This window comes from Zootoca vivipara, chromosome 5, assembly GCF_963506605.1.
Source record: "Zootoca vivipara chromosome 5, rZooViv1.1, whole genome shotgun sequence".
Classification (NCBI taxonomy): Eukaryota; Metazoa; Chordata; class Lepidosauria; order Squamata; family Lacertidae; genus Zootoca; species Zootoca vivipara.
The window spans coordinates 34,632,817-34,658,410 of NC_083280.1; the positions used below are offsets into that span (position 1 = coordinate 34,632,817).

General features: G+C 42.5%; 1 protein-coding gene and 1 pseudogene across 2 annotated transcripts in view; one reads left to right on the forward strand and one right to left on the reverse strand.

The window, feature by feature from the left end:
* Positions 1-25,594, reverse strand: part of ST6GAL1 (ST6 beta-galactoside alpha-2,6-sialyltransferase 1) — a 78,185-nt gene that overhangs the window by 11,921 nt on the left and 40,670 nt on the right. For both annotated transcript variants that reach the window (XM_035132380.2, XM_060274569.1), the window contains exons 2-4: positions 20,446-20,587; positions 10,936-11,578; positions 9,615-9,712 (exon numbers count right to left, since the gene is read on the reverse strand). In XM_035132380.2, coding sequence (XP_034988271.1) covers positions 9,615-9,712; positions 10,936-11,527 — 690 coding nt within the window. In that variant the 5' untranslated portion in view covers positions 11,528-11,578; positions 20,446-20,587. The remainder of the gene's footprint in view (positions 1-9,614; positions 9,713-10,935; positions 11,579-20,445; positions 20,588-25,594) is intronic.
* LOC118094109 (U6 spliceosomal RNA) lies at positions 23,102-23,165 on the forward strand (annotated as a pseudogene).

A 25,594-nucleotide genomic window follows, 5' to 3' on the forward strand; every position in this document is an offset into this window, starting at 1 on the left:
TCCTTCCTTCCTTCTTTCTACCTTTCTGTCTTCTCTCCCTCTTTCTTTTTCTTTCCTTCTTTATTCCCTTCCTTCTTTCCTACTCTTCTTTCTCTCCCCTCTTTCCTTCCTCTCTCCCTCCTGCTCCCTCTTTTCTTCCTTCCTTCCTTAGCTCACTGTTCTAGCACCCGTTATTTTAACGGGCTTCAAGATACTAGTATATATATAACAATTTATTAATTCTCCATGATTATCATGGATTTCTACAGTTTAAAAACCTGATGCTCAAGTTTACTTGAGCTGCATTTCCTGTTATCCAAAACATCTATAGTGAAAAAATGAATTCAAAAACGCCTTCTATACAGAAAATATCCTGTGCACATCTTTGATTGCAGCAGCCACCAGGCACCTATATTCTGCAGACAGTGGCCTTCATTGCACACAATGCTTAATGGCATTCATATCAGAGAATAAGGAACTCAAGGGTCATCTACTAGTGCAAGCAGCAGCGACAAGCCAAAGCTTGGCCTGTTGTAACATGCAAATGCATGATCATGGGAAACAAGCCATGATCTGAAGCTAAGGTTTGTTTTTCTTTAGGAGAAACTAGAGACAATCTAGGGTTCACAAACCTCATGACTTGTCTTTTCAGCTCACCTGAGGGGAGAAGCAAAGTGGGAATGATCTCTTTCGCAGGAATCCATAAAACATGATCTACCGTGACATGCGAATGAGACCAGTCTCTCCTCCACATCATATGCTCTTGATGGCACAGCCTCCCACCATCTCCCAACCTTTTCCTGACCATGAAGGTGGGTTATACACAGGTAGCCAACTCACAAAGCCTTCCAAAAGGCACCTGAAAGTTCCTTTCACCGTCAAGCTCAAAATCTATGAAAGTAGGGAGAACGGAAATATTGTTCTTATTTTAATAATTTATATACTCCTTAATCCCCACGTGGCTTCTAAATGGTTTACAAAGCATAAAAAAACAACCAATTGAACAACTTTGTTAAGATACAGGGTAATTAGAAACACACCATAATTAAAGTGCACAATAAAACAATCCCATTAAAATATTATAATACAAATGACCGTTATTAAAATGTGCAATGGAAAAGCCCCGTTAAAACAACACAGAAACTACAACAGGAATAAAGCAGGAGGCAGGGGTCAAGAGATTAGGGGAATACCTGTGTCAACCACCGATCAGCAATCTAGGGTTATTAAACATTTGGATTAGATTCCAATTTTTCTACTAGGGCCTATATCAGCCATCCCCAAACTTCTACCCTCCAGATGTTTTGGACTACAATTCCCATCTTCCCCAACCACTGGTCTTGTTAGCTAGGGATCATGGGAGTTGTAGGCCAAAACATCTGGAGGGCCGCAGTTTGGGGACGCCTGGCCTATATTCTGGATCATCCTTACTGGGAAATGAGCTTGTTACAAAGGAAGCCTACCCCACTCCTCTGCTTATCCTATGGTAGTCTGTGCCTGAGAAGGGGATTTTGGTCTGGAGAGCATCAACAGACCCCAATACAATAAGCTCATCATGCATGTTGAAGCAAACTGAGTTACAACACTTTCTGATAAACCTATTGCAAAAGACCAACACGGCTACCTACCTGTAACTATGATAAACCTATTGTCTCCTTTACTGTAAATCTCTGCTATCTCCCCTTATCACTTGTGAGTTTAAAACAAACAGAACAGCATCAGACTCAATCTGGAAGTGTTAAGGGAAGATATTATCACTTGCACGGGGCACTCCTTCCAATTCACTCCTCCCCACAATTATTAATCAAGTAGATTAATTATTAATCCAGTAGAGCCCAAAAGATTACATTAATCCCTTATTCACCTGGAAACAGGATGCTGGTTTTTTTTAGAAGCAATTTCTAAAGCCTTTAGACTTTTCCTGGCTGACACCACTTTAAAACCTTCACCACTCTTTCATGGCCAAGAAGACAAGAGTTGTCTTTGTTTCTGTTTTAATTTTGAGCCAATCTGAGACCTGCACCTTTTATTCTCCTTGTCCCAAACTTGTCCAATTGCTTTCTTCTGATCCTTGCCCTAAAACCTTTCCCAACACCCCATAAAATTACTACCCCCTTGCTCCTCTGACAACCTCCCCTCCCCTTCCTAAAGCAAGTCAATCAGATCTCCCTGGCCCATGTCAATGCATCCTAGAGTTTCTAGGAATGCTTTTTGTTGTTGTTTAGTCGTTTTGTCATGTCCGACTCTTCGTGACCCCACGGACCATAGCACGCCAGGCACTCCTGTCTTCAACTGCCTCTCGCAGTTTGTTCCAACTCATGTTGGTAGCTTCGAGAACACTGTCCAACCATCTCGTCCTCCGTCGTCCCCTTCTCCTAGTGCCCTCAATCTTTCCCAACATCAGGGTCTTTTCCAGGGAGTCTTCTCTTCTCATGAGGTGGCCGAAGTACTGGAGCCCCAGCTTCAGGATCTGTCCTTCCAGTGAGCACTCAGGGCTGATTTTCTTAAGAATGGATAGGTTTGCTCTTCTTGCAGTCCATGGGACTCTCAAGAGTCTCCTCCAGCACCATAATTCAAAAGCATCAATTCTTCGCTGATCAGCCTTCTTTATGGTCCAGCTCTCACTTCCATACATCACTACTGGAAAAACCATAGCTTTAATTATACAGAACTTTGTCAGCAAGGTGATGTCTCTGCTTTTTAAGATGCTGTCTAGGTTTGTCATTGCTTTTCTCCCAAGAAGCAGGTGTCTTTTAATTTTGTGACTGCTGTCACCATCTGCAGTGATCATGGAACCCAAGTGGGTAAAATCTCTCACTGCCTCCATTTCTTCCCCTTCTATTTGCCAGGAGGTGATGGAACCAGTGACCATGATCTTAGTTTTTTTGATGTTGAGCTTCAGACCATATTTTGCGCTCTCCTCTTTCACCCTCATTAAAAGGTTCTTTCATTCTTCCTCACTTTCTGCCATCAAGGTTGTGTCATCAGCATATCTGTGGTTGTTGATATTTCTTCCGGCAATCTTAATTGGGATTCATCCAGTTCAGCCTTTCGCATGATGGATTCGGCATATAAATTAAATAAGCAGGGAGACAATATATCCAATTCTAACTGTAGCTTCTTGTCCCACATAGAGATTTCTCAGGAGACAGATGAGGTGATCAGGCACTCCCATTTCTTTAGGAACTTGCCATAGTTTGCTGTAGTCGACACAGTCAAATGCTTTTACGTAGTCAATGAAGCAGAAGTAGATGTTTTTCTGGAACTCTCTAGCTTTCTCCATAATCTAGCACATGTTTGCAATTTGGTCTCTGGTTCCTCTGCCCCTTCGAAATCCAGCTTGCACTTCTGGGAGTTCTCGGTCCACATACTGCTCTAAGCCTGCCTTGTAGAATTTTAAGCATAACCTTGCTAGTGTGTGAAATGAGCGCAATTGTGCGGTAGTTGGAGCATTCTTTGGCACTGCCCTTCTTTGGGATTGGGATGTAGACTGAACTTCTCCAATCCTCTGGCCCCTGCTGAGTTTTACAAACTTGCTGGCATATTGAGTATAGTGCCTTAACAGCATCATCTTTTAAAATTGTTAATAGTTCAGCTGGAATATCATCACTTCCACTGGCCTTGTTATTAGCAGTGCTTTCTAAGGCCCATTTGACGTCACTCTCCAGGATGTTTGGCTCAAGGTCAACAACCACACTACCTGAGGTGTATGAGACCTCCATATCTTTCTGGTATAATTCCTCTGTGTATTCCTGCCACCTCTTCTTGATGTCTTCTGCTTCTGTTAGGTCCTTCCACTTTTGCCCTTTATTATGGTAATCTTTGTACGAAATGTTCCCTTCATATCTCCAATTTTCTTAAACAGATTTCTGGTTTTTCCCATTCTGTTGTTTTCCTCTATTTCTTTGCATTGCTCATTTAAGAAGGCCCTCTTGTCTCTCCTTGCTATTTTTTGGAAATCTGCATTCAGTTTCCTGTATCTTTCCCTATCTCCCTCGCATTTTGCTTGCCTCCTCTCCCCCACTATTTGTAAGGCCTCGTTGGACAGCCATTTTGCTTTCTTGCATTTCCTTTTCCTTGGGATGGTTTTTGTTGCTGCCTCCTGTAAAATGTTACGAGCCTCCATCCATAGTTCTTCAGGCACTCTGTCCACCAAATCTAAATCCTTAAACCTGTTCCTCACTTACACTGTGTATTCATAAGGGATTTGATTTAGATTGTGTCTTACTGGCCCCGGTGGTTTTTCCTACTTACTTCAGTTTAAGCTGGAATTTTGCTATAAGAAGTTGATGATCTGAGCCACAGTCAGCCCCAGGTCTTGTTTTTGCTGACTGTATAGAGCTTCTCCATCTTTGGCTGCAGAGAATATAATCAATCTGATTTCGATGCTGCCCATCTGGTGATATCCATGTGTAGAGTCGTCTCTTGTGTTGTTGGAAAAGAGTGTTTTTGATGACCAGCTTGTTCTCTTGATAGAACTCTATTAGCCTTTGCCCTGCTTCATTTTGAACTCCAAGGCCAAACTTGCCAGTTGTTCCTTTTATCTCTTGATTCCCTACTTTAGCATTCTAATCCCCTATAATGAGGAGAACATCCTTCTTTGGTGTCATTTCTAGAAGGTGTTGTCTTCATAGAATTGGTCAATTTCACTTTCTTGGATTACTGCAATGTTAAAAGGTCTGCCTTGGATTCGTATCGAGATCATTCTATCATTTTTGAGATTGCATCCCAGGACAGCTTTTGCCACTCTTTTGTTGACTATGAGGGCCACCTCATTTCTTTTACGGGATTCTTGCCCACAGTAGTAGATATGATGGTCATCCGAACTGAATTCGCCCATTCCCGTTTATTTTAGTTCACTGATGCCCAGGATGTCAATATTTATTCTTACCATCTCATTTTTGAGATCCAGCTTACCAAGGTTCATGGTTCTTACATTCCAGGTTCCTATGCAATATTTTCTTTACAGCATTGGACTTTCCTTTCGCTTCCAGGCATATCCACAACTGAGCGACTTTTCGGCTTTTGCCCAGCTGCTTCATCAGCTCCGAATCTACTTGTACTTGTCCTCCACTCTTCCTCAGTAGCATGTTGAAGGCCTTCCAACCTGAGGGGTTCATTTCCCAGCGTCGTGACTTTTATATCCCTGTTGTCTTTGTCCATGGAGTTTTCTTCACAGGGATACTTGAGTGGATTGCCAGTTCCTTCTCCAGGTGGATCACATTTAGTCTAAACTCTTGGCTATGACCTGTCCGTCTTGGGTGGCCTTGCACGGCATAGCTCATAGCTTCTTGGAGTTATTCAAGCCCCTTCGCCACGATAAAGCGGTGATCCGTGAAGGGGCTGGATGACGTTTAGTCTCCACTATGACTTGTCCATCTTGGGTAGCTCTGCACAGCATAGCTTATAGCTTCTCTGAGTTATTCAAGCCCTAAATCTAAAGATGCTGGAAAAAGGAGGGGGGAAAGCATCTGGAACATGGAGTCTAAAAGTCAACACAGGGGAGAAAAGAGCAAGGAAAGAAATATGGAGACATGTGTGAGTAAGAGGGGAAATGATAGTCACACTATCTTGGCTGACAGTACTAAGACAAGGCATGGGGAAACTTTTTGTATCCAAGGGCCACTTGCACTCACAGACAACCTTCCAGGAGCACATGCCAGAGATGGCTTGGGCCAGAAGCAAAAGTGGGTGGGGCCACAGGTGTGGCAGAAGGCTGCATTCAAGTCACACAACCAAGCCAGAGGTTTCTGTGCACATGCCAGCCACACCCCTTTCTCCAATCAGGAAAGCAAAAAAGGCAAAGAAACATTTGCTTTGTCTTTGTCTTCACTTCCCACTGCTTCTGTGCTCTGAGGTTCGGGGCAGTTCTGCACAAACCTGCAAAAGTGTTTCTCCATTAATTCCGCTGCCTCATTCATATCCTGCCACCAGATACTTCTGGCTATTTTTAGCAGAGTAGGTCCACACCAATACTGCCACAGCTTCACAATCTCACTTGCAGTGCCTTTCTGCCCTTCATCAGCTTCCGGCTAAACTGCTACCAGATTTACTTGTGTTTCCCTGTACAACTCCTAATGAGCTACGTACTTCATTACTTAACTGTTTCGGCTTTAGACTGTCTTGTTAACTCTGGACTTACTTGCCTCTGTAATTCATTGTGTGTTAGCTATTACATGGATGAATGGAATATCATTCTCTCATATATATATATATATATATATATATATATATATATAAATAATAACTGGCTTCTGTGTAAATGCTAATTTTCAGTTTAGCTTTCTTGTATTTCTGACAACAGGTGTGATTTACTCTCTCCCACCACATGTTGTCCCCCCATCAGACTATGGGGCAATACTGGAAGCGATACTTCCCACATGGAGGCTTTTACAGCAGAGAACACAAAGTGCCTAAGGATTAGTTTTCAGCTGCTCTATTCCCACCATCCTTCATAGTTTTAGGAAAAGGCCTCTTCCTCTTCCTGATGCTCTAATCAATCAAGTTGTCTGACGGGGCCAGCTGCAGGGATCATGACATCCCATTGGCGACACCACATATACAAACCAGACTGCGGGCACAGAGGGTTGAAATGTTGCAGTGAAGAGGTCATTCGCAATTGCGGACGTGGTTCGGAGAACATGGGCTCATCCTTGCATCGGATTTAGACTTTGAAATGGAATGGTGCCCAAGAGTGAGATCACTTTTGTTATAAGAATTTTAAGGTTTCAAATATAGAATAAATATTCATCAATGCACACATATCTAAATATATGAACCATACGTCTAAATAGTATGGGAGAGCAATCCTTAAGCCATTTTGACTCTCCCAATGGCCTCAGATATTCCTCTGCAGTAAAGGAGGCAAATGTGAAAAGACTTCCCATTGTCTTTTTGCTTGCAAATCCTGTCTTAAGGGTGTATTTGTGTATGAATAGGGTAAGCCTATGACCTGGACCCAGGAACTAAAGTATTAACCATCATGAAAGAATAGCCAGACTGCCCAGGTAATGCAATCAGTGACCATGGATCAGGTATCCTGGCAGACAGGATTTCTGCTGTAGACTGCCTCTGTCTGTGAGGTATGTATGATTCTTTTTTTGGGGGGGGTGGTCTTGGGTTACAGGGTGGGCAATTTCAAATGTCTATGTAAGGGCTTGCACACCATTGTTCAGGGTTCTCCTCCCTCCTACGTGTGGGGACCCTGTTGCAACAGCTCCTTTAATAAAGATCAGGCTTACTAGCCACTTTGCTTCTCAATATACCCTGGTTGGCCTCTGTTTTCTCCTACCAATAGGGAACCCACTTAAGGATTCTATACGGGCTCCAGAATACCCCATAAGGCAGGGGTGCCCCAAACTTTTTTCAAAGAGGGCCAGATTTGATGGAGTGAACATGAGCGAAGGCCGGCCAAAGTTGTTGAGCTTTTTTTTTTTTTTAACAATTTTACCCCTAAGCTGTTGACCTTTTTTAAAAAGGATTTTAATTTGTTTAAAACAACAACAACAATCTTTATTATGGTCCATAGACCCATCAATTCGTTACAAAGTGATACCCAACAAGGACATCCTGCCTTCAGGTTTCAAAAACATTTTATTAAAACTTAAGAGTTGGGATTATTGATTCTCGCAACCACCAATAGAAACTTCGCCACTGCTAATGTTCTAGCATTTGAGCGGTCTTCCAATAGGAACTTGATATAAGACTCCTCCGATTTTCCTGGGATCAGGGCTAGCAAGGGTGAAATCAATTCAGCCCTAGCTTGTTTGAACTTCACACAGTGCAGCATAATATGTTTTATAGAGTCTGTGTCTTGGGCACACGAGCACAGTCTTTCCTGGTAGGGGACTCCTCTCATCCTACCCTCCTTTTTAGGATTTTACCCCAGGACATATACTGCCACGGGGGCTGGATTAAATCAATCGGCAGGCTGGATTAGGCCCCCAAAACAGACTTCGGGCAGGCCTGCCATAAGGGAAAGGGAACAGTTTTTCTCATAACACTTTCAAATGGTGATAGGTGCATAGGAACACAATATGCTATTTCATACTTGGTCAAACCACTGGTCCATCTAACCCTGCATTGTTTAAACTGACCAGCAGTGGCTATCTAGGGTTTCAGACAAGGGGACATATCAAGCCCTATCTGGAGATGCAAGGGGCTGAACCTGGGACATTCTGCATTCAGAACAGATGCTTTACTACTGAACTTTCCAAGATAAAGGTATTTTAGATGGGCAAGTGAAGCAAAATCCATGCTGTGCTATGAATGACGAGAGGGTGTGTCTACGTTCTTTCTCCTTGCCTTTTATCACTGGCCAGGGACACTGTTTAAAACAGGCATCCCCAAACTTCAGCCCTCCAGGCATCCCCATCATCCCTGACCACTGGTGGTCCTGTAAGCTAGGGATCATGGGAGTTGTAGGCCAAAACATCTGGAGGGCCGCAGTTTGGGGATGCCTGGTTTAAAATCATCACAAAAGAGCAATGGTATTTATTTACCAAGAAATTACTGTTTTTCTTCCAATTGTGCCCTTAAGGGTTGTACAAGGACCTGGAATATCTGTGCTCTCTCTTAATATTTCAGTCCTATTAAACTCATTTGGTCTTATATTCTTTGTCTGGCAGAGAATTCAGAAGTCCCATTCAGAAAACCTAAAAGCATCCAATTCCAATTCTAGTCATTCTTGAATGAGTGAGCACTTTCCTTAGAGTAAATCCTATTGAACACATGGTGTTTGCTTTTAAATAAACATGCAAAGGGATCCTGCTGCACTGCTCATTTCCCGGTGGCCTACTCTGAAGGTCCTTCTCACTTTCGCAACGTGTGAGCCACTGCAGCACGAATTTTTCATGCACCGCATGGGCAATATCGGAAATCTAGCACAGTGAAGGAGAGCAATGCTCCAACAAAGGATTGCTGGGATGAGGAGAAGCCACAGCAGGAAATCCTCTGATGTGGCCTGGGCCTTCTAACACTTTTGTGTCCCCAAAAAGACATCACTACATTTTTTTTAAAGAATATGTGCATAAGTGTAAAATCTTAATAGTCTGAAGGGCACAATGGGGATGGCTTCAGCCTTAAAGGTACAGGGATGGGGAGGGGTAGATATAGGAGTCGCTTAAGATCAAACTAGCTGTAATGCATCATTAAAAAGCATGCCCACTATTTTGTTTTAATAGTAATACACGTTTAAATTTAAAAAGATGCTTGGCATTTGATGTTAACATTTATATATCATTTTCCCCTTTGTTTTTCAAGTTTCAATAAAGGTAAAGGTTCTGTAGAGTAAATTAATGTTCTGTAGAACATGGGCACAAAATTATTATTCCCCCCCCCTCTCCTCCCCACACACTGTCAGGTGGTGATTTAAAAAAAAATCTGCTGTCCTTTCCACAGTGAAAAGACACTTTTCAGATATCACTAAGGAAGGTTTAGAGGCAGGCCTTTTATCTTGTGCAAAGGCAACACTAAGAGCTGACATAAGTGATTCTTCTCCTTTTTGCTGCTATTCTTACTTGCAAATCTTTTCAGGACAGAACAACAAAAACGAGCTGAAGGAGCTCTCATTAAAGCCCTCAATATGCACTCCTTTCTGTTGCTCCCTTAGCACAGCGCATACCATGCAAGCTTACCTGGGAATTAACAAGGCGTATTGTGGTTTTCTGCCCTACATCAGCCTGATACCCACTGGTAGGGGCTCCATTAAACCGCAGCACTGCATCATGGCGATCTGAAAACAGTGAGGAGGAGATATAAATTGAAAGGCACCTGCTTGAGCAAAAGCCCCAAAGTCTCAAAAGTTTCTGTTTTGAGCTCTGGAACCCAACTGTGCCACTACTTCGGAAGAAGACAGCGAGGAGCATTAGCCTTACTACAATCAAACTCTCCACTGTGAATGTGAAAACTTTCCATCAGCCCTGCCTCATCCCAATCAGCTCCTGCACTCTTATGCCACTTGAAAGAAATCCACTGTTAACAGAGAACCATGAACTTAAAATTTCACCAAAGGCAGACCATGAAAGCTGTGAAAGGGGGCACAGGCTGTTTCACTTCCTTTTCCAAAGGCACCTACCTTGTAAGGCAAGAGATCTCGAGCTTGTGTCTGGTAGCTGTTTTGGAGCAGATGCGGCTTGAGAGTTTTGGAGTGGATGAGACACTGAGGCTTAACACAGTCAGAGGTAATATTGGTTGTGGGTACTGAAAAAGCAGGAGCAGGTACTGAGCCTGTTTTGGACAGGCTTAGTTTAAATTTTATGGATTTTTATAAGGTTGTCATTATTGTTTTGATTTTCTTTTACACTGTCTGTCATCACTGGGGATCCCTATCGGACAGGCGAATAATTGTATTTAAAATCATTCAAGCTGAGTTCAGGATGTTGCCAATGGTCAGGGATAACATATGGAGGGCGTCATGTTTGCTACCCTTGTTCTAAGGCCTCCTTGTGACTTCATGGCTGAGGTGAGATTTCAATGCAAGGTTTAGACTTAGGCCTGCAATATTACATCTGCTCTAGAGCTAAACCTGAGCTAGCCCAAGGTTTTAAACACACAAGTACTTTAACCTGTTACTAGGCCAATTCTAGCAATGCCTTGTCTTAATTTCAAATACCCAATACCCAGTTTTAATGTTCCGGGATCCTACATTCCTACGAGACATCTGTGGTCACTGAGCAATGAAAGGCAGGAAGAGAGAAGAGAAAAGAGAAAAGGTCTTACCAGCAAATTCAATAAATTCAAAATTAAATAAATAAATAAAGTGAAAAATTGTCCAGTAGTACCTTAGAGACCAATTAAGTTTATTCTGGGTATAGGCTTTCGTGTGCATGCACACTTCTTCAGATTTAATTCAAAATTAAATGTTTTTCCAGCCCCGTAACCCTGAAACACCTCCCAAAGTCAAAGATTTCAAACTGTATTTTGTTACTTCCAAAATGGCAGAGGAATAATGCAAACCTATTTCTTCCCCCAAATGGGATGACTTCATGGATCCTGCAGAGGACACAACTGCACACCGGCCTATCTGGCCCACTTCCATGCTGATGTTCTTCCTTGGCAGGTAGGTCTCCCATTCTGATGTATTGAAGGGCCCATCTGATGTGGTGATCATCCCAAAGTTCAATCGCTTCTGGAGCTGGCACAACACTTTTTGGGGGCTGGATTTAGCAGCATACTTTGGTCCATTGTACTTCACACGGTATTTGTTCATATGCAAATAATTCTTCCTCGCCTTTTGCAGTCTAGCACTGAGGTTTCTGGACAAACTGTCCTTGTTCCACACTTTGATGGGAGGTTTTATGATGGCAACGTGAGATGTGTTGGTGGGTGAATGGAGCTTGCCTGTGCCATTGATGGTTTCATCCTGGACAGTTTCTTGTCTTAGGCTGTTCCACCTCCACAGCCTCAAATGTCCAAGATTGGCTTGGTCGTCTGTTATAAACGAAACATAAAATCCTCTCCGTGGTTCCTTCCACAAACAAATGGTCAGAACCAAAATAAATGCCAGGAGGACGTATATCCATTTTCTAACAAAGTTGACATGAACCATAATGTATGATGCATCAGGTTAGGAAGATCAACTTCTGGTTGGAAGTTGTACCTAAAAAAAAAAGCATTAAAAATGCATTTTTAAAATCAGGATGGGGAGAGGAAATAATTCAAGGTGTGTAATCATTTGCAATCACCAAAATAAAGAGCCCATTTGACAATGTTTCTCTTATTGCAGGTCTTTGGCTATTTAAATAATCTGTGGCCTTTTAAACTGTGGGGAATATTGTTTTGTTTGTTGTTATGGTGTGTATATTTGTGCTTTTATATTGTAAACTGCCCTGTGATCTTCGGATGAATGGTGGCATATAAATTTAATTAACAACAACAGCAAAGATGACAACAACTCAACCTTCCTCCCACAACTTGAAAATTGCTGCAAGTCTTGAACAACCACTTACAGTAATAAAGTTTTCTTGTTATACAAATCAAAGCACATGTATAACTCACATTTCAATAACTGACATAATAATCAAAACCAACGTTGTATTATGATAGCCATGGGCCGTAGGTCAGGGCCTTTTTAGCCTGATCTATTGAATTATGGTGCTGGAGGAGACTCTTGAGAGTCCCATGGACTGCAAGAAGATCAAACCTATCCATTCTGAAGGAAATCAGCCCTGAGTGCTCACTGGAAGGACAGATCGTGAAGCTGAGGCTCCAATACTTTGGCTACCTCATGAGAAGAGAAGACTCCCTGGAAACGACCCTGATGTTGGGAAAGATTGAGGGCACTAGGAGAAGGGGACGACAGAGGACGAGATGGTTGGACAGTGTTCTTGAAGCTACGAACATGAGTTTGACCAAACTGCGGGAGGCAGTGGAAGACAGGAGTGCCTGGCGTGCTATGGTCCATGGGGTCATGAAGAGTCGGACACGACTAAACGACTAAACAACAACATTGATCCAGCAGGGATGCGGGTGGTGCCGTGGGTTAAACCACAGAGCCTAGGCCTTGCCGATCAGAAGGCCGGTGGTTCGAATCCCCGTGACGGGGTAAGCATGGTTGGAAGGGAGCATTAAATAAGTATTCTGTAGTTGACCTCCTTTGTAATGTTTTATTTTGAAATCTTTAAGATAATATTTTAGTTCTCCTTTATGTTGCATTGACTTTACAGTGGTACCTCGGGTTAAGAACTTAATTCGTTTTGGAGGTCCGTTCTTAACTGAAACTGTTCTTAACCTGAGGCCCCACTTTAGCTAATGGGACCTCCCGCTGCCGCCGTGCCAAAACCGCATGATTTCTGTTCTCATCTTGAAGCAAAGTTCTTAACCCAAGGTACTATTTATGGGTTAGTGGAGTCTGTAACCTGAAGCATCTGTAACCTGAAGCATCTGTAACCTGAGGTACCACAGTATACTCTATATTTGACGTTCTTCAGATTGTTTTATTTATGTTTTATTGATTTAATATGCTGTCAACCACTTTGACATTTTTCTTAAAAAACATAGAGCGGTAAAGAAATTAAAAAATAAAATGAATAAATAAAATTATGCCTTCTTTCTCCAGCCACAATCTCTGGAGGGAGAGATTGTGAGACAATGCAAGAAGCAAAAACCCGAGACTGACATCCAAGAAAGAGTGCATGGAAGGGCGAGAGAAATACACAATTGTGCCCATTTCATTTATAAGCTGGCTTACTATGCTTAAGGTGACTAACATCGGAACTAAAATTAAGGGGAAACGAGGAGTGTGAGTGGACAATGAAACACAAAACCAAGTAAGGAAGAACAGGGCACAGAAGCAAGAGAAAAACAAGAAAGCCCGCCGTACTCTGCACACTGCACAAAAATCAGCCTGTAATGCTCCAGGGGTCTCTTGTGAGGCTCTGTCCTACACAAGTCACCGGATCAGTCACTCAGTTGGTCCCATAGATCCAGATTTCCCTTAATGACAGATAGATAGCAGTGGGCCTCTCCCTCTCTATGTTCAACTGTGTATATCAATACAAGGCACGTGGGTGAGGCATGCTATCTATGCAGTTGTGTATATCAATACAGGGCATGTGCAGTCCAGCAGGCTGTTCCTAGAATCCACACAGAGCACAACAGCTTCATTAACTGATGAATATTAAACATTTTTTTATTTTTTTATTTTTTAAAAAAGAACTAAAGAACGATAAATAGTTTTACTACCCCAGCCTGGCGTACGCAACTCTCCTCTTTGATTGCTACCCAAACTCTTACCCCTACTCGTGTTTTTATCACTCTCTCATCTTACCAGGCTTAGACTTTTTTTTTAATTGTGAAAATCTTTTGTAAGTTGCTTTAAAGGGCACTTGGGGTTACAAAGCAGGATATAAGTATCCAAAACATACATATAAAATCACCTCACTCCGTCTGAACACCTCCTCCAACTCCCTCGTCACATAAAATCACCTTCCTTCTCACTCCGTCTGAACAGCTCCTCCAACTCCCTCGTCACATAAAATCACCTTCCTTCTCACTCCGTCTGAACAGCTCCTCCTTCTCACTCCGTCTGAACAGCTCCTCCAACTCCCTCGTCAACTGCCACTCTCAACACTCTACAACCTGTCATTCACAGTGACTTTACACAGCACTGTCAATCAACCTGCTGCTCACTCTACTGCCAAGCAGTGCAATTCACATCCCAAGAAACTTGCATGGGCCTGGGCTGCAGCTGCACAGAGGGAGGGAGTGGAAATGTCTACATATAGCGAAGGTCTGCTTGGTTCCTGGCAGGGATGACTCCTCTTCAGAAGCTCTCCAGGGGGAGGAATCATTCCACTTTCCAGACTGGCAGAGTGAAGACAAACCCTCAAACCCCAAATTTGACAACCAGGAATGGCAACTCCAAACAAGGAACCAATAATGAAAAAGATAAGAAAATGAAGACGACAAACAGGACAAACACCAATAGTCTGGGACATTTCCGAGCACAGTTCAAAGTGTTGGTGCTGACCTTTAAAGCCCTAAATGGCCTCGGTCCAGTATACCTGAAGGAGCATCTCCACCCCCATCGTTCTGCCCGGACACTGAGGTCCAGTACCGAGGGTCTTCTGGCGGTTCCCTCGTTGCGAGAAGCCAAGTTACAGGGAACCAGGCAGAGGGCCTTCTCGGTGGTGGCGCCCGCCCTGTGGAACACCTTCCCATCAGATGTCAAAGAGAAAAACAGCTACCAGATTTTTAGAAGACATCTGAAGGCAGCCCTATTTAGGGAGGCTTTTAATGTTTAATAGATTATTTTAGTTCATTTTTCTGTTGGAAGCTGCCCAGAGTGGCTGGGGAAACCCAGCCAGATGGGCGGGGTATAAATAAATTATTATTATTATTAGTAGTAGTAGTAGTAGTAGTAGTAGGTCGCCGGCAGAAGCCCTAAGCACCAATCTCACTCCAGATGGAAAATAGACAGTGAAGCAGAAGTGGGAGAGATGCCCTCCATCCCTATAGTGAAATAGAAATTCAGAGGAAGCAGAAATTTTCATTTTTGCCAAACAGGGATGGAGGATATTCCTACTAGGGTTATAACAAAGCAGGCTCCTTCAGACCTGTGTGGCCTCCCTCACCTACTGTGACAGAAGCCCCAGAGAACTTTCCTGCCAAAGGCTTGTATCAGCCGATAAAAACAAGTCTATTTGATAGGGCGAACCAAAGTATGTGGAAAGACCCATGTGGCAGCCGTACAAATATCCACAATTGGAAAACTACTCTTGCGTGCTCAAGAAAGGGGTCACCTGGAGGATCCTGCACAAATCACTGCTGCCTACTCTGCTCTGATTCTGCCTGTGGTTGCCAAGAGCCCCATCTCTAGCCTTCTCTATCCAGTCGTTCATCCTGGGAGGGAAGCCTGCAATCTCCATTGTGGCAAAGTGGTTGGTGTGTGCAGACCAAGGACAAATAGGCAAAAGCTGGAAGTAGAAACCCTGAGTTCCATACTACTGCTGCTATTCGTCTGGCAGCTGGGTTGGCAAAGCCAATACGATTTAAGGCATCAGCAAGAGGCAGCTTCGAGCACTATACCCACATCCTCCAGCTCTTGCTGTGGAGACGCATGCAAGCCTCTCCTTCAAATAGGATGCTGGTTTTATAAGATAGATGGCATTAATGCGCATGCACCTTATCTGTGGGCAGTTCCTCGTCTAGTGTGAAGTTACCCACAACCACATGCCTATTAATAGATGAAAAGCAAGAGCAACATCTTCCATTTTCTCCTTTCCTGCCTCATGGAATATCATGTCCTTTGGTGAGATTGTATAACATAGAGATCTCCTTGCTCTGCACTGATTTTTCAGATGTTAGTATTCTTGCTTGCCAGATTTGAAAATTTAGAATTTGTATTAACATAAAATATACCAAGGCAGCATACAGCATATGAAATTCAATAAAAATCAGTCTGTAAATATCAAGGAAACATAATTTTAAACATCAGTAGACACTGGTTGGTTGCAAGAAAAAAAACCAAATCATGAAGGCCTGTCTAAACAGTTTTCAGAAGATGTCTGAAGGAAGGCAGGGTTGGTTGCTGCTGGACCTCTACAGGCAGTGAGTTCCACAGGGCAAGGACTGATACATTAAAAGGGCCAGTCCCTCGTAGCTGCAGCTGTACCCCACCTCATCAGAGGATCTCAGATATCAAGGTATCAAATAAGAGATCATTTGAGGCAGATAACATCAGTAACCAAAACAGATACAGTCATACCTTGGTTCTCGAGCTTAACCCATTCCGGAAGTCCGCTTGACTCCCGAAACCATTCAAAAACCAAGGCGCGGCTTCCAATTGGCTGCAGGAGCTTCCTGCATTCAAGCGGAAGCCGTGTAAGATGTTCAATTTCCGAAAAACGTTTGAAAACCGGAACAGGTTTTTAGCGTCCGAGGGCAGATTTGTTTGACAACTAATATTTATGTATCCCCCTGATGCCTTCAGTTTTATATGTTTAGCTTTGTATTGAGAAATGTTTTTGTTCTGACTATCGGTCGAATAAAGTATATTGATTGATTGATTGATTGATTGACAACTAAGCCATTTGAGAACCAAGGTATGACTGTATTCACTGTTTGAGTCACTTCCTATGCTTTTCCAGGGTGATGACAGCCATTTTAAAAATTGCAACTGTTTATAAGAAGCTGTGGAAAAGGTGATTTCATAAACCACCAAGAAAGCCTGACGGCAAGGTTATGGCAACCTCAGTGAGATCATAGGAAATCTACAACAGGGACAGACAGTGCTTAAACCCTCTTTATTTATTTATTTTTTAAAAAGCTGGCAGTACACAGAAATTCTCCTTCAAGGGTGGTTTTTAAACTTTTTGGATACATCAGAAGAAAACATTAGAACTGAATACATCACATCAAGCAGAAACAAAAAAGGGGAGAAGACAACTCCCCTGGGAACTGCACATACATAAACTCCACCGGCTCATCTGACATGAAAAGGCACATTATTTAACCAAAAAAGAGTCCTAAAAATTAGTATTACATTTGCATAAACTTCCATGGACAAGAGCTTTGCTGGTGTGGCAGTTTTGCTGCATTTTTGCTCTGAATGCAAATATGCTGCCACCCCACTCTTTGCATGGAAATGTACTTAAAACGTTCAGTACCAAAAGGGGTAAGCAGGCATACACAGGGCCGGATTTAGGTTTGATGAGGCTCTAAACTACTGAAGGTAATGGGGCCCTTTATGTGTACAGCTGTCCTTTGTCAACAACAAATCGTTCCTCTTTTTTATGTTGAATATATGCTACAGTGGTACCTTGGTTTGCATACATCTTGGTTTGCATACGTTTTGCATTACAAACACATCAGACCTGGAAGTGCGTGTCCGGTTTGCATCCTTTTGTTGGATTACAACCCTTGGGGGGGGGGGTTACAAACAATTTTTTTTTTGACGCCCCATTGGCAAAAGCACGTCTTGGGTTACAACCTGTTTTGGTTTACAAACGGACCACCGGAACGGATTATGGTTGTGTGTCGAGGCTTCCCAGAAAATTACCTTAAATAACTCACAACTGACAACAGAATTATGGTTTGGTTTTTGGCAAATAATTTAGGGCCACAACTTTATTAAATACACAATTTTTAATCCGAGTGTTGGCTTAGGCTTTTGGTTATTCACTCATCCTTCCTAAAGAAGGACTATCCCCATCTGTCCATCTAGGACAGGACTCAATCAGCTGTCCCCTTAGGACAGGACTCACCTCATCTGCCCCACGTGGCAGGACTCACATCAGCTGTCACCATAGGACAGGACTCACCTCATCTGCCCCACGTGGCAGGACTCACATCAGCTGTCACCATAGGACAGGACTCACCACTGTCCGCTTGGACAGTTCCTGCTCCGATTTCCGCATGGAAGTCAAGTAAACATACCTGGGAGTGAGGAGGTGGCTGCGCCCAGTCATTCCCTCCTCACCTTCACCAAGAATGTTCCTCAAGGCTCTTGCTCTTAAAATTGGGCCCACCATTCCCGCCAATGGCGGGATGGTAAGGACAAGAGTGTAAGCCCCGAGATTCCTTTAACGGAATACTTCTATATGGAGCAAACGGAGGTGAGGGTAGGCATCCGTGTGCCACCCCCTCTACCAACCGATTAACCAACCAAAAGCCTAACCGCCAACCTAACAAGTTGTGACAATTTGCTAGCGCAGTAGGCGAAAACCAAGAGGCAAAGCCAATCAGCCAATTGGAAAAATTCCTACTGACCCCTGAATACAGGCGGCCCCGAAGGCAATAGCAATGTCGTGCTAACCTGCAAGAAAGAAAGGGCGGGTGGGAGGGGTTCAAACGCCAGGCAAAAATGTGACCAGAAAATGGTGGACGCAGCTTTAAGAGGGGCCCCAACAACCAATCAGATCCAAGGAATTTGCATACGCACGCCCCCCATTACTCAGCATGAGCTGTGGCCTTACACAAACCAAACCCTAAGCTAAATTTCTTAACAGCCCTACCACAATCCGCTTTATATTATATGATATAAAGCGCTTTGTAAACCAAGGTACCACTGTATATGGTAATGTATGGACCCATTACTTCTATCATAGGAGCCTACACAACAGAAAACACTGTCGCTGTACGTAGGTTTGTTTTTTATCTTATATTTTATACGTAAACACGATAGTCCAGATTATTTGTGCATTTCAGCTACAAAACATTTAAAATAGAATACTTTATCTTTGATCAACCAAAAGTCCTAGACAACCAGCTAAAGTGGTCCTGTTTCATGCAGTCCTCTGACAGTGTAACTCTGGTAATGACAGCACAATCCCATACATGTGTGCTCAGAAGTAATTCCCACTGACTTTAATGGAGTTTACTGCCATGTAAGTGTGGGTATAGGATTGCAGGCTAACATTCCTATTAACTTGCTTTTTTAAAATATGAAGGCAGGGATGGGAAATTTGTGCCTCTCCAGCATTTGAAAGGCCACAAGTTCCCTACCCCTATCGAGGGCATTCTACATTTTGTCTGTGTGATATAAGCATGTTAATCACTAACAGAAATAATTTGCAGGATGAAAATTTGCAGGTCAGTTTCTAGGCTATCCAACCATGATCACACGCAAGACTGGTGGACCAGCTCCTTCCTGCTCAGAAGCCACACAAATTCTTATTATACAAAATGTACTAGGAGACTGGGAGAGAACTTACTGACAAAACTGATACATGCAAAATAGAGTTTGCTTTCCTGAAGAAACAAAAAGAAAACTAACCAAAACCCATTTAAAAACAGTTTATAATGTTTGCAAAAATGTAATGTTTGCAACAATGTAAGGATCCTGTATGCAAAGCAGATCCCAGAATGAGTGAAACTAAACAAAACTGGGGGTGGCACCTTCCAAACTAAACTTTTTGCTTTAATGTCAAACATAGAAGTGAGGTACTTCTGAACAATAATATTTCTGTATTCACATAATTTATTCTCTGCTTTTCTACATTAATAGGTAGTCAAAGCACCTTATAAGTTTTGCTTAAGCATTAAAAGAAACAGCAAAGCACCAGAAATGATGGCTTAAAGCACTAATAAAAGCAGGCATGAGGTAAGAGCCTTTTGGCTACGTCCACTGAAACAGCACTGCTTTTAATGTTCTTCTAAAAATTGGCAATGCTTCCATATCTGTTCTCTCTTTTTTTGCATACAGTCTCATCCCTTTAATTGTATAACATCCTTGGTACCAAATAGGGCCGTCTCAAGCACATCGGGCGCCCGGGCGTCGTGGTGCGGAGATCGCTCCGGCGCCCCCGTCCCGTTTCTTGCCGCAGCTGGTGGGGCGGCGCCCTGTGCCCCATGCCACCCAGACTACCCCTAGAGCCGGCCCTGGTACCAAACCACCATGATATAAACCTCCAGAATAAAAAAGACTTTTCAACTACAGCTATGAACAAATTACTGCTATTGGTGAAAAACCACCAACACGGAGATGAACAAGAAAGATGCTCAAAAGCAACCTGATAATAGCATGAGCCTAGCGCCCTGTATTCAATAAAACAAATGGGTTCAGGATTTAACACTGTATCCTACAGCCTTACAGTTGCGAAAGCGTGATTACCAGGGACAATCTGTTTAATCAAGCCAATGAAACTACTACTACTACTGCGTCCCTAAATTTCAACTACAGTAAAGTAAAGGTAAAGGGACCCCTGACCATTAGGTCCAGTCGTGACCGACTCTGGGGTTGTGCGCTCATCTCGCATTATTGGCCGAGGGAGCCGGCGTATAGCTTCCAGGTCATGTGGCCAGCATGACAAAGCCACTTCTGGCAAACCAGAGCAGCACATGGAAACGCCGTTTACCTTCCCGCTGTAGCGGTTCCTATTTATCTACTTGCACTTTGACGTGCTTTCGAACTGCTAGGTTGGCAGGAGCTGGGACCAAGCAACGGGAGCTCACCCCATCACAGGGATTCAACTACAGTACTGCATCCCTAAATTTCATTTGCTAATCTGACGACAGATCGGTTACCTGATGTCGATGAAAACTGAAGTTGCATGCAATAGACACAGCAGGGTGTTAAGAAGATTGCAGGGCTGCTCAGAGTGCTCTTGCTGTCCCAGAAACCCAGCCACTCAAAGCAGTGAGATCTCTAACAAAGGCTGAAGGCCACCTGTGAAATGAAAAACAATTTATTAGAGAGAGAGAAATACCAACAGCACAGGAGTCGCCATGCTTTTAGTATACAGAGATGACTGTACCGCAAACTGAAAGACACAGACTTCTGGTGCCTGTGCCAAGGCTTTTAAGCATGAAGGAAAGCGTGCTAACAGCGTTCCGAGAGGCCTGGAAAAAAAACAAATGCAAACAACTGCAAATCGCCACTACGTAAAGTAGCTTATCCTAAAACAATCCGATGAATCGAATTTCATTCAAACCAAACGACTGAAAGCTCCCTTCCAACAATTCAAATGCCCTTCCAAGAACATTAGACTACTTCTCATGTGGAGAAACTGTGCGGAGTCTCATCTCTCGTTTTGTCTTCCAACTTCTCAATGAAGCCAGAAACCTCCCACTGCTCCTCTCCTGCAGGTATAAAGGGCCCACGCCCAACCTATATTTTATTTTGATGTACTGCTTTTTTGGAATTGAGACAACTCAGAAAAGAAGAACAAGCCTAATCTGGCACATGGAGCCGCTTGAGGTTGTTGAGACACAGCTGCGGGGAATCTGAACACCAGAACCTGACAGTGTGAAGTCATAAGGAAGGAAGGAATTACAGGTACATTTCCCCAATGGCAACAAAGCTGGGGGGAGTAAGATATACTTTTTATTAATATATATAGCCCTTAACAACTTGGGAACAGTTTCCCCACAAAATCACCTTATCCTACACATGCTCATTCAGCTGCTTTGATCGGCGGAACTGGCACTAGGCTGGGTGCCACATAATGCCCATTTCACATTTGTAAGAACTTGGTCGGTTAGTGCAGCAGTGGTCGGTTAGGGCCCTTTGGAACTCCCTGCCTATTGAGATCAAGCAAGCATCTGTTCACTATACCCTTTTTGGTGCCCGCTAAAAACATTCCTGTTTAGACAAGCCTACCCAGGTGCTTAGTGAGTTGAGGCAATTTTAACTTTGCGTGTTTGAAGTAGGGCACATTGATTTTACTATTTGATCTTTTATAAACTGCGTTTGGGTTTTTTAAACAATCAAACAGTGTATAATAATGAACGAATGAATTGGCAGGTGAAGGTGGTTTGAGGGGAGCCCTATTTGGGCATTCATTAAATGGGGAAATTATCACATTTGGGGATGCTCTTGCAAGTGAGTTAACTCTGCTGCCTTCTTGGTGCCAGTTTTTGCTTTAGGGTTCCAAAATATATGAGGATCAGATATGGACCTGTAGGTGTGATGAGGTACCCATTTAAATAACACCTGGATAGGCCTATGTGACGAATGTCCTCCTCTCTATTACTTTTTTTTAAAAAAATTATTTGCATTTCAAATCATTACAAATTATATCAACACAAACAGAAGAAGGGGAAAGAAAGAATTAAGAAAACAATTATAAATTATAAGCAATTATAAATCAAAAAATCATATAAAATGGTAAATCATATACATTTAACATATTGTAAATAAATAAAGGTAAACTCAAGCAAATTAATGTCCAACAGAAGCAAACTACAATTAAGAAGCATAAACAAGTGAAAGAAGAACATAGATGGAAAAAAATAAGATAAAAAGGTAATTAAAAGGAGAAAAATAAAAAATATAAAAAAGATATATATGTGTATAGTTTAAATTTTTTCTACCACCCACCATCCCACCCTCCACCCACCATGCGTGAAATTGTGCTTCCAGCCATATTTGTTCTGCGCCTTTTATGTTCTTTCAATCATCTGTATACCTGAAACGTTATTATGTGTCTCTTAGTAGATCTTTCGTACCTGAGTCATCAAATGGCTTCTGCAAGCAAGGGTTTTTCCACCATTGTCATTACATAATTTCTATATTTCCCCCAATCTTTATTTCTGGTTTCCTCATTAATTCCTTTAACTTCAGCATTTTTCGTTGCTGAATTGTAGTATATTAACCATTTTTTCTGCCAGTCCTCTTTGGTTGGTACCTTATTGCTCTTCCAATTTAAACCAATCAAATTTCTGGCTGCTGTTGCAGCATACATTAAGATGCTTCTGTCTTTGGGCCGAATTTCATCATGTAATATACCAAGGAGAAATAGTTCTGGGTTCTTTTTTAATGAATACTTAAGAATTTTTTTCATTTCCCTGTAAATCATATCCCAGTAGGGCTTTATTTCATTACACCTCCACCATATATGGATGTAACTACCTATTTCTTTTTGACATCGCCAGCACTTCTCATCAGCTCCTTTATACATTTTGGATAATTTTTGTGGTGTTAGGTGCCATCTGTGTTGCATTTTAATCAGATTTTCTTTTAGGTCGTAGCTTGGCGTATAATTCATATCCCTGTTCCATAGTTTCTCCCAGCTGTCTACTGTGATTGCCTTCCCCAAATCTTGTCCCCAGCGAATCATTGATGTTTTGGTTAATTCTTCTTTTGTTTCCCATTCCAATAGTAGACTGTATAGATTTTTTTATATATTTGTTCCTGCCAATTGTTAAGATTTTTTCGAATTGAGAAATTTCCTTATTGAATCTCCTCTCTTCGGCAGCACATATACTAAAATTGGAACAATACAGAGAAGATTAGCATGGCTCCTCTCTATTACTAAATGCGACACAGGAATCCAGAGGTGAAGCCACACACACTCTTTTCCCGCCGCCTCCCAAATAAACCACTTTATTCTTGGGAGTTTATAAGTAAAGAGACTCTCCTTCCAGCTCACGTGGCCTGGTATCAAAGAAAAACTCTAGGCTGTTTGATAGAATAACCTCCTGTCACCAGTAAAGGGTCCCTCTCGGCCTGATTCCCCTTACTGTAAAAGTTTGCCCCTTTCCACGCTGGCAACTTGTTGACACTCCAGGTTATCTTTCTAAGCCTCCTCAGTGTTACTCTAAGACACGGGACTTTTGCCTCCTTTCCTGAGGTAAATTTTGTCCTCTAATGAGTTACCACTTCTGTGAGTCCTGATACCTTGCTGGAAAAATAATGACGATACTTCTTGGCACAAAAGAGAAGACTTTTATTAACCTTAGAACATAGTTATTTAATTAACGTTTCATGAGTTTATAAGAAGCATTTCGGTTGTAGGTAATCTCTGTCAAACCCTTAACATCAAGCCTTCCTGAACCTCATCTAGATTCCCACTATCCTGGCCTCTCAACTTTCTTCCTCACATCTATCCACTCCCTCCCCCTCTCCTCAACTGACAAAAACCCGCTGCTCCCTCCTTTTAAACTGGGAACAGTCCCGCCCCCATCAGAATGTTATGTCAGTCAGGCCGGAGGTGGATTAACTCTTTTCCAGCCAGGTAGGAATAAATATTTCAAAACCGTGCCAATCCGTTACAGCCTAGAGCAGGGTTTTTCAGACTGAGGGTCACATTTCCATCTGGGTGATTTTCCAAGGGTCTACTTACCAGTGGTAGGCAGGACCAGAGGCAAAAATGTGCAAAGCAACAAGTCTACATTTTGCCTTTGTACAATAGACTATACTCCCTCACAAATAATCATAGAATTGTAGAGTTGGAAGGAACCCCAAGGGTCATCTAGTCCAACCCCCTGCAAGGCAGGAATCTCAGCTGAAGCATCCATGACGGATAGCCACCCAACCTCTGCTTAAAAACCTCCACAACCTCCCGAGGGAGACGGTTCCACGGTTGAACAGCTCTTAGTTACATATCCCTCTCTAAGTTTCTAGCCAGGAAAACACACTCGAGAAGGGTATGAAGTGTGGCTCGTGAGGAGCGAGTCTCAATGGTCATTTGCCCCTGATGTCCGATGCTTCCTTACTACAAAACTTGATTCTTCCGCACATTCTTCTAAGACTAGTGCTTTTTGCATGTGTCATGGTTGTATCAATGCATGCGGAACTAAGTAAGAGGGTTAGGATAGCAGTTAGGGAGATGAACTTGAGACTAGGGAGGGACAAGTTAAGGGACAGCTACCAGGAAGTGATTCAGCACAGAAAGGAGAGGGGGGGAGGGGGGGACCGCATGAGAGCCAGAGAGAGTTGGGAATTAAAGAAAGAAAGCTTAAATAATGTATTTGTTTTATATTACTCCTGCCTGATCCTTAGTGATCATTAACAACACTTGAAACAAGGGTACTAACCAGCACACAGTACAATCACATCTTTTCTTTTGCTGCTGTTTTGTATTGACACTCAGCAATTTTACCTTATATTTTACACAAAAAAACCCTCCACTGCATAAAACTATAATCATGTGCATATTACCTGGAAGTAAGTGCCATTGAGCTCCATGATGCTTATTTCTGAGTAAATATGCCTAGGTTTTACCTGCAAAGCACATTGAGCACATTCTTAATGAAGAATATTTCCCATTCTAAATATTTCCTAAACTAAAAAGCCATAAACATTGTGATCTTTCATCATAGGAGCGTCTCTCCAGCTCTTTGGCCCATTTGGTTGCCCCCTTTCTACTGCTTTTTCAGCTCAACAGTATCCCTCTTTGAGGGGCAGTAACCTTAATGTCACCGACATTCCAGTCTAGGAAACAGCATTCTTCCCACTAGTCCACTATTTCCACAGATGTTTCCCCAAACCTGCTCAAGCTCACCAATAGTCTTCCTTCCATTCCTATTCAGCTGTCATTTTGTAATTAATAGTAGGTTCATAATTTGCTTCTAAGTGTAGCATTTTGGAATTCTCAGGTGTCCCCAACGCAGATTCTCTGCAATTAAAATAACATTTACAGATCTCATCAGTGCTCCGAGATAATCTCACTCACTTCTGGCAGGAGTGGCAATTAAAAATAATAATTGAACAATTGCTCCAAGTCATGGATTTCATTTAAGATCTTCATGTATAATCCCCACCCTTTCTACTTGAAGGAAGAAAGGTAGATTGTAAGGAGAAAGAGTTTCCCTTACAAAGCTGAAAGATAATAGTTACAGAACTTCTTGTTACACAGGAATGAATTTATTTAAGCAGACCTTCCTTTTAAGTTCTATTAGCTCTTCCTCCTATATATATATTCTTATAGGACAAGGCTGCGACCCTGAGACA